At 36.8% G+C, this 19,188-nt stretch overlaps 1 protein-coding gene across 1 annotated transcript in view; it reads right to left on the bottom strand.

The window, feature by feature from the left end:
• Positions 1–17,008, bottom strand: part of GPHN (gephyrin) — a 415,464-nt gene extending 398,456 nt beyond the window's left edge. The window contains exon 1 of the mRNA XM_069082448.1: positions 16,872–17,008. Coding sequence (XP_068938549.1) covers positions 16,872–17,008 — 137 coding nt within the window. The remainder of the gene's footprint in view (positions 1–16,871) is intronic.
• Positions 17,009–19,188: the final 2,180 nt, after the last annotated feature.

The raw sequence follows: 19,188 nt of genomic DNA, 5'->3' as shown, positions 1-19,188 counted from the left end.
AGTTCCTATAAAAATTATACATAAAATGTCACATTGGTTGGGATTTTTATGATAATGAGAATCAAGTTTGGAGAGACTCCGGCTCAGTGGGGAAGGAAGGCTGCAATCTTAAGAATGAACCAGTTTATGTTTGGAAAAACAAAAGGGGCAAAACATACAAAGAGGAAGTAAGGGTGGAACAAAAACAAGATCATTATCAGACATATTGCTAATCACAGAAAATTGCAGCCTGGAACTTCAAATAATGTTTAATCTATTTCCTCACTTTTGGTCATCTCAGACAGTTAAGATGCCAAGATAGAGGTAGAATGATGTAACATAAAGAACAAAGAAGTTAGGAGGCCTGCATCCTAATTTTGATTCTGCCACTAACTGGCTGTATGCAAAACTATAAAACTCAGGTAACTAGTCTTGATGATCTCTAAGGTACTTTTCAAGTCTGATTTTATGAGTTTCAAAAAAAAAATTTCATAATTTCCTATGGTAATCCAACCTTTTCTTCAGTATTCATAATTATTACATCTAACAAGAATAACTTATTCTACATTTTAATCATCTTATGCTGGACCCAGGAGTGAATAAAACAACTAGTAATTATCCTCTTTAAGAAAATTCTTCATATACTTGAAGATCATTAGAATATCTCCCTTTGGCCTTTTCTCTTCAAAGGACTGAATAGGTCCTTGTTCAGATATACCTTCGATCCTTGTGATCTTTCCAGAACACTTCCTACAATACCTTCTTTTGGCTATAGTGCTCAGACTTGGACACAGTACTCTAGTTAAGCCTTATTAATATAAAGTATAAAAGGTAGATTGTTTTGCAATTCCTACGTGCTGTTATTTATATATTCTAGAACTGGGGTGCTTTTTATTTTATCATTAAATGTATTTCTTAAATATATTACCATCTTGTCTTTCCCACTACTACAGTCCTTACTCAGTCATCCGCTTCCTTTTACCTAGGATATTACTAAAGCTTTCTTTATGCTCCCTCCAATACATCTTATGCAAATTGATACAAGAGTTGAATAAGGTATCTCACCCAGAGTTTAAAACAGTGCCTTACTCTTTAAAACCATAAGCAGTCAATAAATATGTACTGAATGAATGAAAGCTATATTGTTTACTTAAAATTGTGCTATTAGTTGCTACTTATGTAACTAATACTTTTTTCATTCATAAGATAACTTTTTTTTTAATCAAATGCTTTATTAGCTTCTGGTTTTCATCATTCATTTCCACAAGATTTTGAGTTACAAATTTTCTCCCCGTTTTTCCCCTACCCACCACCCCAAAATAGTGATCCCACTGGATGTGCCCTCCTCCAATCTGATGTCTACCATATCTTCTACCATACCACCTCTAACTTTCCAGTAGGGCACGGTAGATCTCTTTGCCCCAGTGCCTGTATATATTATTTCCCATTTACATGTAAAATAATATTGATAATTGTATATATATATATGTATATATATATATATATATATATGCACATCCATATATATTTTAAACATTTGATTTTAAAACTTTGAATTCCAGATTCATTCCCCTCCTCCCTTGTCACCCACCCTTACTGGGAAGATAAGCAATTGAATATAGGTTGTACGTGTGTAGCTATGCAAAACATTTCCATGGTAGATATATTGTGAAAAACTGAATATATTTCCCTTCCTCCTATCCCACCTCCCACTTGACCTGTTCTCTACTTTGATCCTGTCCCTTTCCCTTTTCAAAAGTGGGAGCTTCCAACTTTCCTCTCCTCCAACCTGCCCTCCCTTCCATCATTTCCCCTCTGATCCCCTTCCCCTCTACTCTCCTGTAGGGTGAGATACCCTATTTAGTGTGTATGTCATTCCCTCCCTAAGCCAAATGCAATGAGAATAAGGTTGACCCATTCCCGTTTTTTTTTTTTTAAAGCAGTCGAGGTTAAGTAACTTGCTCAAGGTTACACAGCCAGTTATTACTATTTTTGTGTGGGTGCCAAGTATTGGAGGCCGGAGCCAATCCCAGGTCTCCCGACACTAGGGCCGGCGCTCTTACTCACTGCGCCACCTGGCCGCCCCTGACTCATTTTCTTTTGCCTTACTGTTCTTCCCCTCCATTGAAACAGGTTTTCCTTACCTCTACTATATGAGATAGTTTACCCCAGTCTGTCTCTCTCCATCTCCTCTCATTATATTCCTTTCTCACTTCTTAATTTCACCTTTTAAGTATCATCCCTTCCCATTAAATTGGTCCTGTGCTATCTGTCTATGTATATCTGTACACATATATACACACATTCACATATGTATTCATACTCCCATAAACCCTCCTATATAGATTTTTATATGTGTGTGTATATTTATATTTCTATTCCCTTCAATTATTCTCATACTGAGAAAAGTTTCATAAGTTACAATTATTGTTTTTCCATGTAAGAATGTAAATAGTTCAATTTTGCTAAGTTCCTTATGATTTCATTTCTGTTTACCTTCTCATGCTTCTCGTCAAATTTTGTATTCAACTCTGGTTTTTTCATCAAGAATACTTGAAAGTCCTCTATTCCACTGAATGACCATATTTTCCCCTAAAACATGATACTCAGTTTTGCTGGGTAGGTGATTCTTGGTTTTAATCCCAGCTCCTCTGCCCTCCGGAATATCACATTCCAGGCCCTTCGATCCCTCAGTGTAGAAGCTGCCAGATCCTGGGTTATCCTGATTGTGTTTCCAAAATATTCAAATCGTTTCTTCCTGGCTGCTCGTAATGTTTTCTCCTTGGTCTTGAAATTCTGGAACCTGGCTATAATATTCCTAGGAGTTTTCTTTTTGGGATCTTTTTCAGGAGGTGATCGGTGGATTCTTTCAACCTCTATCTTGCCTTCTGGTTCTAAAACATCAGGGCAATTTTCCTTGAGAATTTCTTGGAGGATGATTTCTAGGTTCTTTTTTTGTTCGTGGCTTTCAGGTAGTCTAATAATTTTAAAATTATCTCTCCTGGATCTATTTTCCAGGTCAGTGGTTTTTCCCATGAGATATTTCACATTGCCTTCTATTCTTTCATTTGTTTGGATCTGTTTAACAGCATCTTGATTTCTCATAAAGTCATTAGCTTCCATTTGCTCCAGTCTAATTCTGAAGCAATGATTCTCCTCATTGAGCTTTTGAGATTTTTTTCCATCTGGCAAATTTGGCTTTTTAAGGCATTCTTCTCCTCATTGCCTTTTTGAGCCTCTTTTGCCATTTGAGTTGGTCTAGTTTTTAAGGTGTTATTTTCCTCAGTCAGGCTGTTGACTCTCACATTTTGTAATTTTCTTGCATCATTCTCATTTCTCTTCCCAATTTTTTCTCTACTTCTCTTATCTGATTTTTAAGGTCCTCTATGGCCTGTAACCAGCTCATATTTTCCTTTGAATCTTTTGGTGCAGGAGTTCTGACTTCACTGTCTTCCTCCTGTTCCATGCTTTGCTCCTTTTTGTCCCCAAAACAGGAGTCTAATATTGGAATCTTCTGTCTGCTTTGTTTCCTTTGCCTGGTCATGTTGGCCCTCAAGTCACTTGACCCCTGGGCTTTTTGCCAAAGTAGGACTCTGCCACCAGACAGGGGAGCTTTCGTCCCAAATGCTGGGGTTTTCTCAACTGCTGGAGGTATTAGATGGGTGCCCTCTCTGAAGTCTCCACATGCTCTGGCAAGCTGGACATACACCCCAGGACCTCCACCCTAGACTGCAATCCAGATCCAAGAAGGTTAAAGCAAGAGCAATTACCCCTCAGACTAGTGCTTGGTCTCCATACACTCTGCAGGCCAGGAGCAGAAGGTGCCACGTGGAGCTGGCTGGCTGTGCCGGAGTCTCATCGGCTTCTTGCCCTGGAGGCAAAAGCCATGCACTCCCACTTACTGGGTCCCAAAGTCCAGACTGCACTGACCTCTCACTTTGTCCTTCACATCTATGTGTTGATAAATCTGGAAACAGCCACAGCTGCTGCTGATCTAGAGTCCCTCTGGCGGTGGTTGGTCAGGCCCGCTCTGGGGCTAAACCTCGGCACGGGGCTGGGCTTGGCTACCAGAGCACTGTGCTGGCCGATTCCTGCCAGCCTGCCAGGCTGTCCTCAGCAGGAGGTTAGCTTCTCTGTGTCATTTTGTGGGTTCTGCAGCTCCAAAGTTTGTTTAGAGTCCCTTTTTTACATGAATTGGGAAAGGTGGAAGCCGGAGCAGTGGGGAGGTCCTGCTTCTACTCCACCATCTTGATTCCGCCCCCAAGTTAGTCAATTTTTTAAGGTGTTATTTTTTTCAGTCAGGTTGTTGACTCTCAATTCATAATTTTCTTGCATTGTTCTCATTTCTCTTCCCAATTTTTCCTCTAATTCTCTTATTTGGTTTTCAAAATCCTTCTTAAGATCCTCTATGGCCTGTAACCAGCTCATATTTTTCTTGGAAGCTTTTAGTCCAGGAATTCTGACTTCACTGTCTTCCTCCTGTTCCATGCTTTGGTCCTTTTTCTCCCCAAAATAGGAGTGTAAGGTTGGACTGCTCTGCTTGCTTTCCTTTGCTTCCTTTGCCTTGGCATCTTTAACATCTGACCAAGTTCTAAGTGTTCCACAGTGCCTCTTTTAGCTGCCAAGGCCGTTAGCACAAATTGTTCTCATTTGCCCATTCTTCTGGGGGATGTCTTCACATGCTTGGAGTAGACATCCCATTAACTCACTGACAGGTTTAAGGCCCATGGGTTACCCTCAGCCTGGTTTAGTCTTCTTGCTGAGATGGTTTTATTGGGATGTGGCTATTACACTACAGCTTCTCAGAATCATGGGTTCACATAAAGATGAGTAAGATAGTTCCATGCCCTCGAGGAGCTAATATTCTAATGGGAAGATAACATAAAACTGGAGCTGTAGAGCAGAGGCTCTGAGGAGAAAGGGTACTTGCTTGGGGCAAGATACTGAGTAAAAAGAAGATGAGAAAGTAGAGTCAGGAGTTAAGTAGAGTTAGCACTGACAGTAGTGACAATAGATTGGATCCTTTTTTGAAACAGCATTCTAGGGAGGCAGTCACCACTCAGAGTAATAGAGCCCAGGGCTGAGAAGGCAAAGCAGCTGTTGAGGAGGAGGAAAAGAAGCATTGCATAAAAAAAGGAAATGGTCACCCTCAACACAGTATAACTCGGTTTGCTACCATCATGGAGGATGCCCAGTACAGACTCTTAATAGAAGATAGATTGTTAACAGATGGTCAGGTCATCAAGGTGCTCCTTTTTATGGATAAACAAACTAAATATAAAAAGGCAAACTGTCCCAATTTGATTAAGACTGAGAAAACAGTAGAAGCTATTAAATGAGATCAAAAGATTTCGTGATGACTATCTATAAAGGACAAATCAAATGGAAATAAAATTCCTATTGTCTAGTGTATAAGAGATAGATGGACAGCTGATTTTGGTGATTGGTGTAGTGTGTGTGTGTGTGTGTGTGTGTGTGAGACAGACACTGCAGATGACAATGAACAGGATTCATAATTGAATAGGAATGAGAGATGCAGATCAAGCTTCTCCAAGAATTAAAGATTAATTAAAAAATTATTTTTAAAAAAAGTTTTATGTTTTGCTTTTGTAAAACAAACTTATACAAATTACTCCCACTTTGTTAGCAAATAACTCCTACTTTGTGAGGGGTCTCTTGTAACAAAGTAAAATAATTGAGAAAAATTAATAATACTATGATTTCTTCTGAAAGTTCATGCAACATTCCATATCTATAACATACTGTATCTCTTTCTCCAAAAAAAAAAAACCAACCCTTTTTTTCTGCCTTTTAACCCATTACAAATACGCCACAAATTTCTTGTAACACATACTAAGAGTCAAGCAAAACACAGTCCCTCAATGGCTTTATAATATGTATATTATAGATGCATTTACATATATGTTCACTTATATATGTAAATATATATGTGTATACCTCATGTTCTACCCTAATTCAGTTATATCTCTATAATGGATACTATTTTTCAGCATTAGTCCTCTGGAATAATGGATGGTCATTATATTGATTAGAGTTCTTTTAATTTTCTTTAACTTGTTATTATATAATTATGTCTGTGAATCTCAGAATATGCCATAGTTTCTGAAGAATTAAAGTTATGGGGAAAGGGTAATGGAGAGACACATTGTGGGCATTAGAATAGACTGTATCAGGGGTGGATAGGTGGTGAAGTGAATAGAGCACAGGACCTGAGTTCAAGTCTGGCCTCAGACACTTAATGCTAGCCATGTGACCTTGGGCAAGTCACTTAATTCCAACTGCCTTACTTTCCCCATTCCAAAAAGCAACAACAACAAAAAATTTTTTAGAGTAGACTGTATTATATTATAAAGAACTGTGTAGGTGAAGCAATATAAAAGATGCTATCAAAGAAAGTACCTCAAGAAAAGAAGGCAAAACCATGTTTCAAGATAGAATTAACAGATGGTCAGCCAATTATGCTCCTTTGGTATCCATGTAATTCTCAATTAATTAAAGAAGGGCTCACAACAGAGTAGGTGGACTCCTCGGGATGATTTATAGGAGGGACATGAGATACCCAGCACAAGAAAGCATGTGAAGGGGTTGTAATCTGACATAGGGGATACCCTAGTCAATGAAAGAATAGATCCACCAAAGTACTTAAGAAGTATAGTACAAAATGCTGTCCTAAATTTAATTTTTGCCAAATTATCTTTCAAAATTTTCAAGAATAACTATTTGAGTATTATATAATGAAGAGCTTCCCAAGAGTACTTTTGTTCTTGTATTTATCAAACATTAGATTGCTGTTGAAAGTGGATTTTTGGGAGAACCTAACTCCATTTTGTCCTGTATTTGCTATATTTCTTTTTCTTCTTTCATCCTAATAGTTAAAAAGTCATCAGTGAGAAGATTTCAGAGACAGGTTTTCATTAATTTCTTTTGCATGTTGTTTGATGTAAAATCCATGTACATTGGGGGCTTGCCCAAATAAACTAATAACTCAATTCAGTTTAGAAATTGAACCTCTATTCTATACTTTAGAATTTGTAAAGCTTCATGATAAAAAGTATCACATTGTTGGGGCGGCCAGGTGGTGCAGTGAGTAAGAACGCTGGCCCCAGAGTTGGGAGGCCCGGGATCAGTTCTGGCCTCAGATACTTAACTCCCACACAAAATAACTGGCCGTGTAACCTTTAGCAAGTTACTTAACCCCAATTGCTTAAAAAAAAAGTATCACATTGTGCATATTTAGGTTGACAGAGCTCAACAAGTACAGACTTAGAGACACGTATGAGCCCTTCTGGGATATTTTTTGCTTAATTAGACAAAATATATCACAGAGAACATGTCTCTCAGGCATACCACAGTCTGGAACAGATTGACCACAATAAAGACTGACTCTTCAGTACTTCAATCTTGTATCTGCTTTATATCATTGGTGATGGGGATTCCCTCCTGACTACTTGAGAGTTATGCCACATCTGGGACTTGCCAACTTTCCTCCCTACTGCCCTCTACTCTGGGCCTTATGCCCTAAACTGAACTATGAATTTATACGAGATGTGTGATCAAGGCAGTATAGTAGTCATAAATGACAGATAAGCAGACTAACACATCTATTACTTGTTTGCCTGCAGAAAACAAGGTAAATGTTCACCAGGTTCAGAAAAATCCTAGTCCTTCCCCAGTTAATCACTCAAAAGTAGAAGAAGCTCTGCTAGTGAAATGTGACATTTTCTCAGGTGCAAGAGATAAGACAAGACAATACAGAACGACTAAACACTAAACTATCTCTTTAGTTTTCTCAATGTAGAGCACATAAATTCTGGATTACAATTTTATCTTATACAACAATAGTATTTCATCATGAATTTCACAACTTATTCAGCTATTTCTCAACTGATGAGCATCCCTTCAATTTCCAGTTCTTTGCCACTATGAAAAGAGTTGTCATTAATATTTTTATACATTTTCCTTTTATTCCCCCTTAAATCTCTTTGGGATACAGATCTGGTGGTGGTATTTCTGGGTCAAAGTTTTATGGCCCTTTGTGTATAGTTTCAAATTGTTCTCCAGAATGGCCGGACCAATTCACAACTCCACCAATAGTTTATTAGTGTACCTTTTTTACACATTCTTCCAGCATTTGTCATTTATGTTTTGTCATGTTAGCCAATCTGACAGATGTGAGGTGGTACCTCAGAGGTGTTTTAATTTCATTTTGCTCATTACTTGTTATCTGGAGAAATTTTTTTTCTCATATGACTATTGGTAGCTTTGATTTCTTCTTCTGGAAACTGTCTATTCGTGTCCTTTGAATATTTAGAATTAAGGAACTGTTACTTTTATATATTTGGCTCAGTTAGTTATATATTTGAGAAATGAAGCATTTATCAGAGAAACTTGCTATAATATATATATTTCCCCCCCCTAGTTTCACATATTTGGCTACATAGGTTTTGTTTGTGCAACATCTTTTAATTTTGTACAATCAAAATTATCCACTTTACTGTTCATGAGCCTCTTTATATCCTGTTTGGTCATAAACTTCTCTTTTATTTACATATCTGGTAGGTAATTTTTTTTTCCATGCCTCCCTACTTTGCTTATATCACCATATATCTCTAAATCATGTACCCATTTTGACATTGTCATACACTTTTGTTTTTACTTCTTGTTTTATCTAATCCACAGATTTGTTCTTTTTTTTTGCTTTTTGGTGGGGGGAAGGCAGGACAATTGGGGTTAAGTGACTTGCCCAAGGTCACACAGCCAGTTTTTCGTGTTAAGTGTCTGAGGCCAGATTTAAACTCAGATTCTCCTGAATCCAGGGTTGATGCTCTATTCACTGCACCACCTAGTCAACCCCTATTTGTCCTTTTTCTTATCCAGTATCAGAGATGTTGTGGTTAGAAGGCTTACCTTACTGTCAGTAAACTATTTGTTTAAATCTTGGCACTGAAACATGAGTGATGTGTGATCATAGGCAAAGGATTTAATCTCTCAGTGCTCTGGGAAACTTTCTAACAGGATAAATTACAGTTTACTAATCTACATTGGTAGAAGAAATTTCCATAACAGGCACTTCCACACTTATGAAAATATAGGCCTAAAACCAAAATTAACATCAAGTTACAAGGTTCTTTTTGATACTACTTGTTCTGTAACATAATTTGAAATCCAGTTCTACCAAACACTTTATGATTACTTTTTTCAATTATTTTCCTTGCTATTCTTAATATTTTTCCATAAATCTGAATTTTTAAGTTATTTTAGCTGATTCTATGAAGCATCTCCTTAATGATTTGATTAATAATTTATATTAATAATTTATATTATTTAATTAATAATAATTTTATCATTAAATCTGTGAATTAATTTCAGTAGCATAATTTTACTTTAATTGAATCTCTTGATTATTTCAATAACATTTAAATAGCTTTCTTTTTTAAAATTAATTTTTTTCAAGTAGCAATAATCTGCCTTCATGCCACCCCAAAAGAATGAAAGCACAAGATATAAAATAAACCCACATAAATCCTCGGCATTCCTATATATTTCCAATGAAATTTAACAGCAAGAAATAGAAAGAGAAATACCATTTAAAGTTACTGCAGACATTATAAAATATTTGGGAATCTACCTGCCAAAACAAACCCAGGACCTGTATGATCATAACTACAAAACACTTTTCACACAAATAAAGTCAGATCTAACTAATTGGAAAAATATCAATTGCTCATGGCTGGGTCGAGCTAATATAATAAAAATGACAATTTTACCTAAATTAAATTATATATTTAGTGCCATACCAATTAATTTACCAAAACACTACTTTATAGAGCTAGAAAAAATAGTAACAAAATTCATTTGGAAGAAAAAACGGTCCAGAATATCAAGGGAATTAATGAAAAGAAATGCTAGGGAAGGTGGACTAGCTTTACCAGATTTCAATCTATACTATAAAGCAGCAGTCAGGAGTGGATCAATGGAATAGATTAGGCCCCTGAGATTCAGAAGCCAATGACTATAGTAATGTATTGTTTGATAAACCTCCATACTCACTATTTGACAAAAACTGCTGGGAAAACTGGAATATAGTATGGTAGAAACTGGGCATAGACCATTATCTAACACCATATACCAAAATCAAGTTTAAATGGGTTCATGATCTAGGTATAAAGGTTGATACAGTAAGCAGTCTCCTAAAACAAGGAATAGTTTACCTATCAGTCTTGTGGAGAGGGAAAGACTTTATGACTAAACAAGAATTAGAGAACATTATAAAATGTAAAATGGATAATTTTGACTACATGAAATTGAAAAGTTTCTGTACAAACAAAGCCAATGTAACCAAGATTAAGAGGGAGGTGGGAAATTGGGAAAGAATCTTTACAACCTATGTCTCTGACAAAGGACTCATTTCTAAAATATGCAGAGAATTGAGTCAAATTTATAAGAATACAAGTCATTCCCCAATTGATAAATGGTCAAAGGATATGAACAGGCAGTTTTCAGAGAAAGAAATTAAAGCTATCTATAAGCACATGAAGAAATGCTCTAATTCACTATTGATTAGAGAAATGCAAATCAAAACAACTCTGAGGTACCACATCTCACCAGTCCGATTGGCTAAGATGACAAAACAGGAGAATGACAAATGCTGGAGAGGATGTGGGCAAACTGGAACACTAATGCATTGTTGGTGGAGTTGTGAACTGATCCAGCCTTTCTGGAGAGCAATCTGGAATTATGCCCAAAGGGCTATAAATACTTTCATACCCTTTGATCCAGCGATACCACTCCTAGGGTTCTATCCCAAAGAGATCATAGAAATGGGAGAAAGACCCATATGTACAAAAATGTTTATAGCAGCTCTTTTTGTGGTGGCAAAGAATTGGAAATTAAGGGGGTGCCCATCAATTGGGGAATGGCTGAACAAGTTGTGGTATATGCATGTTATGGAATACTATTGTGCTATAAGAAACGAGGAGCAGGCAGTCTTCATATTTACCTGGAGAGGCTTAAAAGAACTGATGCTGAGTGAGAAGAGTAGAACCAGGAGAAATTTGTACACAATTACAGACACAACGTATGTGTGATGACCAACTTTGATAGAGTGGACTCTTCTCAGCAATGCAGTGATATAAGTCAATCCCAAAAGACACATGATGGAGAAAAAAATGTGCATCCAGAGAAAGAACTAGAAAGAACTAAGTATATATCCAGGTGGAAGCAAAATACCTGATCTTTTTCATTCTCTTATTTGGTTTTATGTCCTCTTTACCATTTTTCATTCCAGCTGGTACAATCCGTCCTTATAACCTGACCAATATATAATGTGAAAGTATTTACAGATCCTATACTTGACTATAAGCCGCCACGGGAGGGAGGGAGGGGGACAAAATGTGAAATTCAAGGAATTGTGGAATTGAATCCTGTAAACTAAAAGGAAACAAACAAATTAATAAATAAAAAAAGAGAAAAGAAAAGAATGAAAGCAAAACAGAACTGCTACAAACATGTATAGCCAAGCAAAAGAAATTTCCATATTGGCCAGGTCTATAAACAAACACACACATCTACATGTGTGTTTATAGGAGGTAGGTAACATGTTTCATTAGTATTTCTCTGGAATCATGACTGAGCATGATAGTGATCAGTTGTTTGTCTTTACAATATTGCAGCCATTATATAAATTGTTCTCCTGGCTCTATTCACTTCACTTTGCATCAGTTCATACAGGTTACTCAGAAACCATTCCCTTTATCATTTCTTATAGCACAATTAGCATTTGATTAAATTTGTATGTCATTACTGGTTTAGCTGGTACTCAGTTGATACTCTCCCTCCCATCTCAAAAAATTATGTTTTTACACATCCTTAAGGATTTGTTTTGTCTAGAACTAATTTCTCCCTTCATCAACTCTCCCTCTAAATTCCCCTTCTCTCTTCTCTTTCTCTTCTACTTGCCTTTTAAGTGAAATATATTTCTGTAATCCAACTTTGTGTGTGGTGGAACTTTGACAAGTTCAGATGAGTATATCTCAAGTGTCAGCCAGTCCAATACCATTTCCTTGTTTATAAAGACGTCTACTTTTACACCCTCAATTATATGAGATTAATGTTCCCTAACTTTCCTTTTTCTTCCTTTCCTAATATAATTCCTCTTCCCCTCTCTTTCCATTCTTCTTTTTAGATCATCAAGACATATCAGAACCATACTCAGGTCTTTTAACTAATCAGACCCTGCCTATGACCATCTATGACATCTATGATGACAGCCTTCAGAAGGGCCAACCAACAAGTATCATCTCCTCATGTAAGAATGTAAATGGTTCATCCTTATTTAGTCCTTTTTTGTTGTTTATTCCTATTTACTTTTTTATGTTTCTCTTAATTCTTGTGTTTAAACATCAAAGTTTCTACATAGCTTGGGTCTTTACACCAGGGATTTTTGGAATTCCTTTATTTCATTAAAAATCTATTTTTCCCCTTGTAGGATTATACTCAGTTTTGCTGGGTAAGTCTAAATATTTTGCCTTCTTGGGTTTTGCCTTCTAAAATATCACATTTCAAATTCTTTGACCTTTTATAGTAGTGGCTGTTTAAGTTTTATGTGAACTTGACTGTGGTTCCTCAGTACTTCTGGCTGCTAGTAGTATTTTTTCCTTTGATCTGGGAGCTTTGGATTTTATTTACAATATTCCTGGATGAAGTTTTTTTTTTGGGGGGGGGGATTTTTTGCAGGAGGTGACAGGTGGATTTTTTCTATTTCCACTCTATTCTCTAGTTCTAAGAGATCTGAAGAGCTTTTTTTTTTTTAAAGGATTTCTTGAAATATGTTGTTTAGGCTCTTGCTTTGGTCATGTCATTCAGATAGCCTGATGACTATTAAATGTTTTTCCCTTTATCTGTTTTCCAGGTAAACTGATTTTGCTATGAGATACTTTAAATTTGATTATAATTTTTTAGTCATTTGTCTTTAACATTTTTTGTTGTCTCATGGATTCATTGACTCCTATTTGCCCGTCCTAATTTTCAGGGAGTTTGGTACTTGGGCATTTTATACTTCTTGTGCCAAGTAGTTAATTCTTTTTCTAATTCTTTATTTCATAGTTCCCATTTCTTTTCCAATTTTTTTTCTTCTAGCACCCTAAATTCATTGACAAAAACAGTTTTAACTTTTTTTTGAACTCTTGCTTCATTTCTTCCAGAAATTTTAGTTGGATTTGTGCCTATACTTGTGTTTTTCTTTGAGGTTTTGCATGTGGATACTTTGGAGTTATTCTTTTGTTGTGGGTTTGTGTTTTGAGTGTCCGTGTTGCCATAACATCTTTTTATGGTAGAATTCTTTTTTTGTTTGTTTATTAATTCTTCCAGACTACTTCCTGACTGTGGACTTGATATTAAGGCCAGGCTCTGTACACTTTTGGAGGGAAGACCTGGGCTGCTTTCCTGAGGTATTATATTGTGTTTTTCAAGGATCTCAGAGACGGCTTAGGTTGGGGACCTACAAGCTTTCACAGATCCCAAAGTAATGTGACTGAGTATAACATCTGATTGTTACACTCCCTGTTCTCAGTTCTATAAGTTCATAACCTAGTTTTAGATCTGAGCAGATATAAGTTGCTGTTAAACTTGGTCACTATTAGCCAAGTGCGTATCTTTAGACAGAACTGTCGACCCCAAATTTCTATACTGGTTATTATTCTGCAGGCTTCATATTCGACTAGAAACTAGAACTGAGATCTTGCTCTGCTTCTGGGATCTCAGCCACAATGTTGCTGATTACTTCTGAATTTTTTTGTCTTTAAGTACACATCCCGGGGCCTGTCCTTGGATGGAGAAGTAATGAGGGGGACACAAAACCCTTCTTCATTTCCTTCTGGATCTATGATTGGGAACTTCAAAACAGGCAACTAAGCTATCAGTTGTGACATGTTCCTGCTGAGGTGCTCTAGAATGGGTCTAGGGATGTCTTGACATGGATCTGGTGCCAAAGCCTCCTCTCTTTGTGCTGGAATAGTCCAAATGCAGCCCTCTGGTCAAACCCCTCCCCACTTCAGCCTTAACCCCAAGGTTAAGGATGTCTATAGATTTCTTTATCTCCCTAAGCCACCATGGGTTGGAAAAATGATTCATTGTGACTTTTTCTTGAATTTCCCCATTAGAATTCAGTCTTGTAGATCTATCTGTTTGTAAATTTTTTTGGGGGGGGAGGGAGGGCCATCTACTGTCCTACTTCCTGCTATTCTGTCATCTTTACTATGCTGTCCTTTAATTTCATTTATACAATAATTTAAAAAGCCTTGTAAAACTCTTTATATATTTCCAGGAAATCTAGTTGAATTTATACCCAAGCTATTGCTTATAGATATTTTAGAGTCATTCTCTTCTTTGTGTCTTGAGTGTCTCTGTCATTATAAAAGCTCTTCATGACAGGATCATTTTTTCTGTCTGATTATTTTTGCAGTCTATTCTTTGACTTTGGACTTGATGATGGAGGATAGAGTTGTGTACTTATAGAGGGAAGGTCTAGGTTGTTCTTGTTGCTGCTTTCTTGGGGTATTAAATATATTATTCTAGGATTTTAGGGACATCTGAGGCTAAGGAACCAGCAAACTTTCAGTGTACCCACTGTATTCTAATAGAGCGCAATCTGATTCTTGCACCTTTGGTCTGAGCTCTGCAAGTTCCTGACTTGTATGTGGGAACCTGTAGTTTGGTTATGAGTGATAGTAGAATTCTGCTGGACTCAACTACTGAATCAGATGGGAAGTTCTGCTAGTTCACAGGTATGGCGTAGCAAGTTTTCTTCTGGTCTGAGATTCTGCCCTAGTTATTCTTCCTTAGGCTTTAGAAAGAGCTAGAAGTTAGAGCTGAGACCTTGCTCTGCTCCTGGGATTTGAGCCACACTGCTGTGGCTTCTGAGCTTGTTTTTTCCCCTACCAGACTACAAAGGGCCTGTGACTACTCCTTATGTCTAAATATTACCCTTGGGCACAGGTCCTCAGGTCCTCTTCTCAGTCTATGCTAGATCTATGACCTACAATGTGGTGGTGAGCAAGAAAGTTGCCAGTTGCACCCGTTCCCACATGAGGTCACAGTGCCCTGTTATGGATCTGGAACCTGCTCTTGTCCAGATTCTTCTTGCACTGTTCTGGAGCAGATCCCATCCACAAGTATCTACAGACCTCTTTCTATCTATTTCCCAAGGTGTGATGATTCACTGATTTTTTCCTTGGATTTCTCCATTAGGATTTGGTCTCATGTGTTTTTGAAATGTTTTGAGTTTTTTGGAGGACTTGCTGTATTTCTTCCTGTTACCTAGGCATTTTGGCTTTGACTGATTAGCTCTCTGACTATTTAGGTCTTCCTTTGCTTCTATAAAAATTATTTTATAGTTGTGTATATATCCTGTATAGGTCTGGGAGGATTAATTCCTAGACGCTTAATATATCTCATTGTTTTCAAACTGGAAGTGATCAAAGAAGTCATATAGTCCAACATCACCTTTTAAAGAAGACAAAACAAGCCCAGAAGGAAAGTCACTTGCCTAAGGTCACATAGGACAGGTTGGCACTAGGTTTACAGGGTCTTACGCAACTAGGATCCACTAAAGTTTTTTGAGTAGGCAAGTAATGTGGTCAGACCTATGTCTTGGAAGGATTACCTGACAGCTGTATATGAGATGAATTGAAGAAGGAAGATATATTAGGAGGCTATTAAAATGTCCCTAATAAAAGGTGAAGAGGGACTGAACTTGGTATTGGCTAAATCAGTGGAAAGAGAGGATTTGGGAGATGCTATTAGGTTAGTATTGATAAAAACTTATCAACTAACTGGATATACAGATGGAGGGGAAGGAGAGGGAAGTCAAGGATGATTCGTCATTCGCAAATCTGAATGACTAAAAAGATGGTAGATAATTCAACAGAAATAGGGAGGTCTGGAGGAAGAATAGATTTAGAGAGGAAGATAATTAGCTACGTTTTAGATATGTTATATACAATGCTGATGGGGTGTTCAAGTGAAATTTCTAGCAGGCACTTAACAATGTGAGAATGGAATATGATCATGGGGATAGATCATATTTTTAAGCCAAGAGATTATAACGGAATTCATGACAGTAGATGAGATTACCAATAGTTATCTAAAGAAAATACATGTAATATAGTTCCTCTAAGGAAAGTCCAGCTCTCCTGGAATCCTGTCATTTATATATTTTTAAAAAACAATTCCTTAAACCTGCCTACACATCTTGTATGAAAATTTACTTTCTTTTCTCTGACAACCTGAAAAAAAGCAAAGAAATGTTGCTCTATAGGCCCCTGTAGATCATTCATTGGTGACTAGCTGGTTACATTGGTATAAACTGCCTGGCATGCAATTTAGGACACAGCTCAAAACTGGGCATACAATCAGATCTTAAAATTGAATCATTTTTGACAGAGAGCAATTGCTTGACTTTCAGCAGTAATTCTTTTATTTTTTACATCTAGTATGAAAGATGTAGGTAGATCTTGTAGTGTATTTGGAATGGAAAAACAGGAACCAAGGGAAACATTTAAATATGAAAAACAACAGGCACATGACTTTGTGGCTTAGCACAAATGACAGAAAAACTTTGTAATTTAAAAGCAGGTACCAATAAAATAAAGATTTTTTTTTTTTTGCTATATTCCATTTGAAAGAGTTTACTAGTACTCTGTCACATAGTAGAAAGAACTTTGGACTTGGAGTCAGAAGACATCAGCTCAAGTCCTGTCTTTGCTACTTGGAAAGATCAAACTCTTTCTAAGCATTAGTTTCTGATCTCCAAAAAGAATAATTTCGTACTAAGTACTTGCATTCAGTACTACTAGTATTTGTACTATAAATACATTGATTTATTTTCACAAGCTAAACAAGTGTCCAAAGCTTCTAAATAGAGGTCAGATGCAGCAGCAAGTAGGATTTCCCAAGTGAGCATAGTCATATCATTTAAGGCAGTTTGTTCTGCTATCCACTCTGCCACCATGGCTACAACTTTTTAATAAGAGGAAGGGGAAGTCTGTCTAGTAGTGAAAGGATGTAATGAAGAAGGATCCTAGTGAAGTGTTCTGAAGAATTAGAACCTTGATGTATGTGGTGCCTGAGTAAGACAGAAAATGGAATAAGCATTTATTATTACACATCTACTATATTCCAGGTACTGTTCTAAGGGCTTTAAAAACATCTCATTTTATGCTCTAAATCACTATTGATTAGAGAAATGCAAATCAAAACAACTTTGAGGTACCACATCTCACAGGTCAGATTGGCTAAGATGACAAAACAGAAAAATGACAAATGCTGGGGAGGATGTGGAAAAATTAGAACGCTAATGCATTGTTGCTGGAGTTGTGAACTGATTCAACCATTCTGGAGAGCAATCTGGAACTATGCCCAAAGGGCTATAAATAATTGCATACCCTTTGACCCAGTTATACTACTTCTAGGGTTGTATTCCAAAGAGATTATAGAAGTGGGAGGAAGACCCATATGTACAAAAATACTTATAGCAGCTCTTTTTGTGGTGGTAAAGAATTGAAAATTAAGGTGATGCCCATCAATTGGGGAATAGCTAAACAAGTTGTGATATATGCATGTAATGGAATACTATTGTGCTATAAGAAATGAGGAACAGATGGACTTCATATTTACCTGAAGAATCTTATAAAAACTGATGCTGAATGAGAAGAGCAGAACCAAGAGAAATTTGTACACAATTACAGACACAATGTATATGTGATAACCAACTTTGATAGACTGGACTTTTCTCAGCAAAGCAAGGTTATAAGACAACTCCAAAAGACTCATGATGGAAGGAGATGTCTATATTCAGAGGAAGAAATAGAAAGAACTGGACTTTGAATGCAGACTGAAGCAAACTACCTGCTCTCTTTCTTTTTTCTTGTTTGATTTTGTTTCCTTTTTCCCATTGGTCATTCCATCAGTTACAACCCTTCTTTACAACCTGACTAAAGTCTAATGTGAAAGTATTTGCAGATCCTATACTTGACTGCATGCCGCCATGGGGTTAGAGGGGGAGGAGAGGGAGAGGGAGATAATTTGAAACTGAAGAGATTGTGGAACTGAATCTTGTAAACTAAAAGTAAACAAGCAAATTAATAAAGAAAAAAAATCTCATTTTATTGTCACAACAACACTGGGAGATAGGTGATATGATCCTCATTTTACAGTTAAGGAAACTGAGGCTGACAGAGGTTAAGTGACTTCCCCAGGAACACAGAGCTAGTAAATGTCTGAGTCTGGATTTGAACTCAGATCTTCCTGACTTCAAGTACAGGACTCAATCCATTGTGCCATTTAAATGCCTCATAAAAGGTCTTTTTTAATTCCCTACAATGGAGGATTACAGGCCCAGTGCTCTATCCATTGTGCAACCTAACTGTCATACAACAGCCAAACAAATCTGAAAATAGGCCTCAATACACCTAAAATCCACCTGCAACACACTCACACACACACGTATATATATGTACGTATGTATGAGATACAATTAGGGCCACAGATTTAAATCCATCTTTACCATCTTCATCATCATCATTAACATAGTAATTTAGTCTGCAGAGTTTCAATGCATATCTCATTTGATCCTCATAACCCTGTGAAGTAGGTGCTAATAATATATTCATTTTATGTGTGAGGAAATTGAGGTTGACAGTGGATAAATGACTTGCCAAGGTAAAGACTGAATGAGTAAGGATTCAAAATCAGGTCTTCCTGACTACAAGTCCAGAGCTTTATCCATCATACCATTTAGCTATCTGAGAAGGAATTTGGATTCACAATGGAAGGGATCTGTCATCTAGTACAAACCCCTCACTTTATTGGAAACTAAAGCCCAGAGAAATTTAATAATTTGTCCAAACATGCACAAGTAGTAAGTAGTGGAGCTTAGACCTGAACTCTGCTCCTCTGACTTATAAATCCAGTGTTTTTTTCTACTCTGCTATGCTGATTTCCTATTGCCCTGCCTCATCTTAAGATCCTTACAATACAGGATCCTCAGCAGAAGAAAAAGAAACTTTGGATATTTATTTAAGTAAGAACAATAATGAAGTCAAAACCAAAACAATTTAAAAGTTATTCTATAATTTTTTTTATGTCTTAAAGAGTCTTCGAAAATATAGCATATATTTAGAGAGAAGCTGC

The sequence above is a fragment of the Petaurus breviceps genome, unplaced genomic scaffold (assembly GCF_028583685.1).
Source record: "Petaurus breviceps papuanus isolate PSGF00001 unplaced genomic scaffold, PetGlider_PUasm1.0 166, whole genome shotgun sequence".
Taxonomy (NCBI): Eukaryota; Metazoa; Chordata; class Mammalia; order Diprotodontia; family Petauridae; genus Petaurus; species Petaurus breviceps.
Note: the sequence above shows the minus strand (reverse complement) of the source record. Positions and strands in the feature narration are given on the sequence as shown.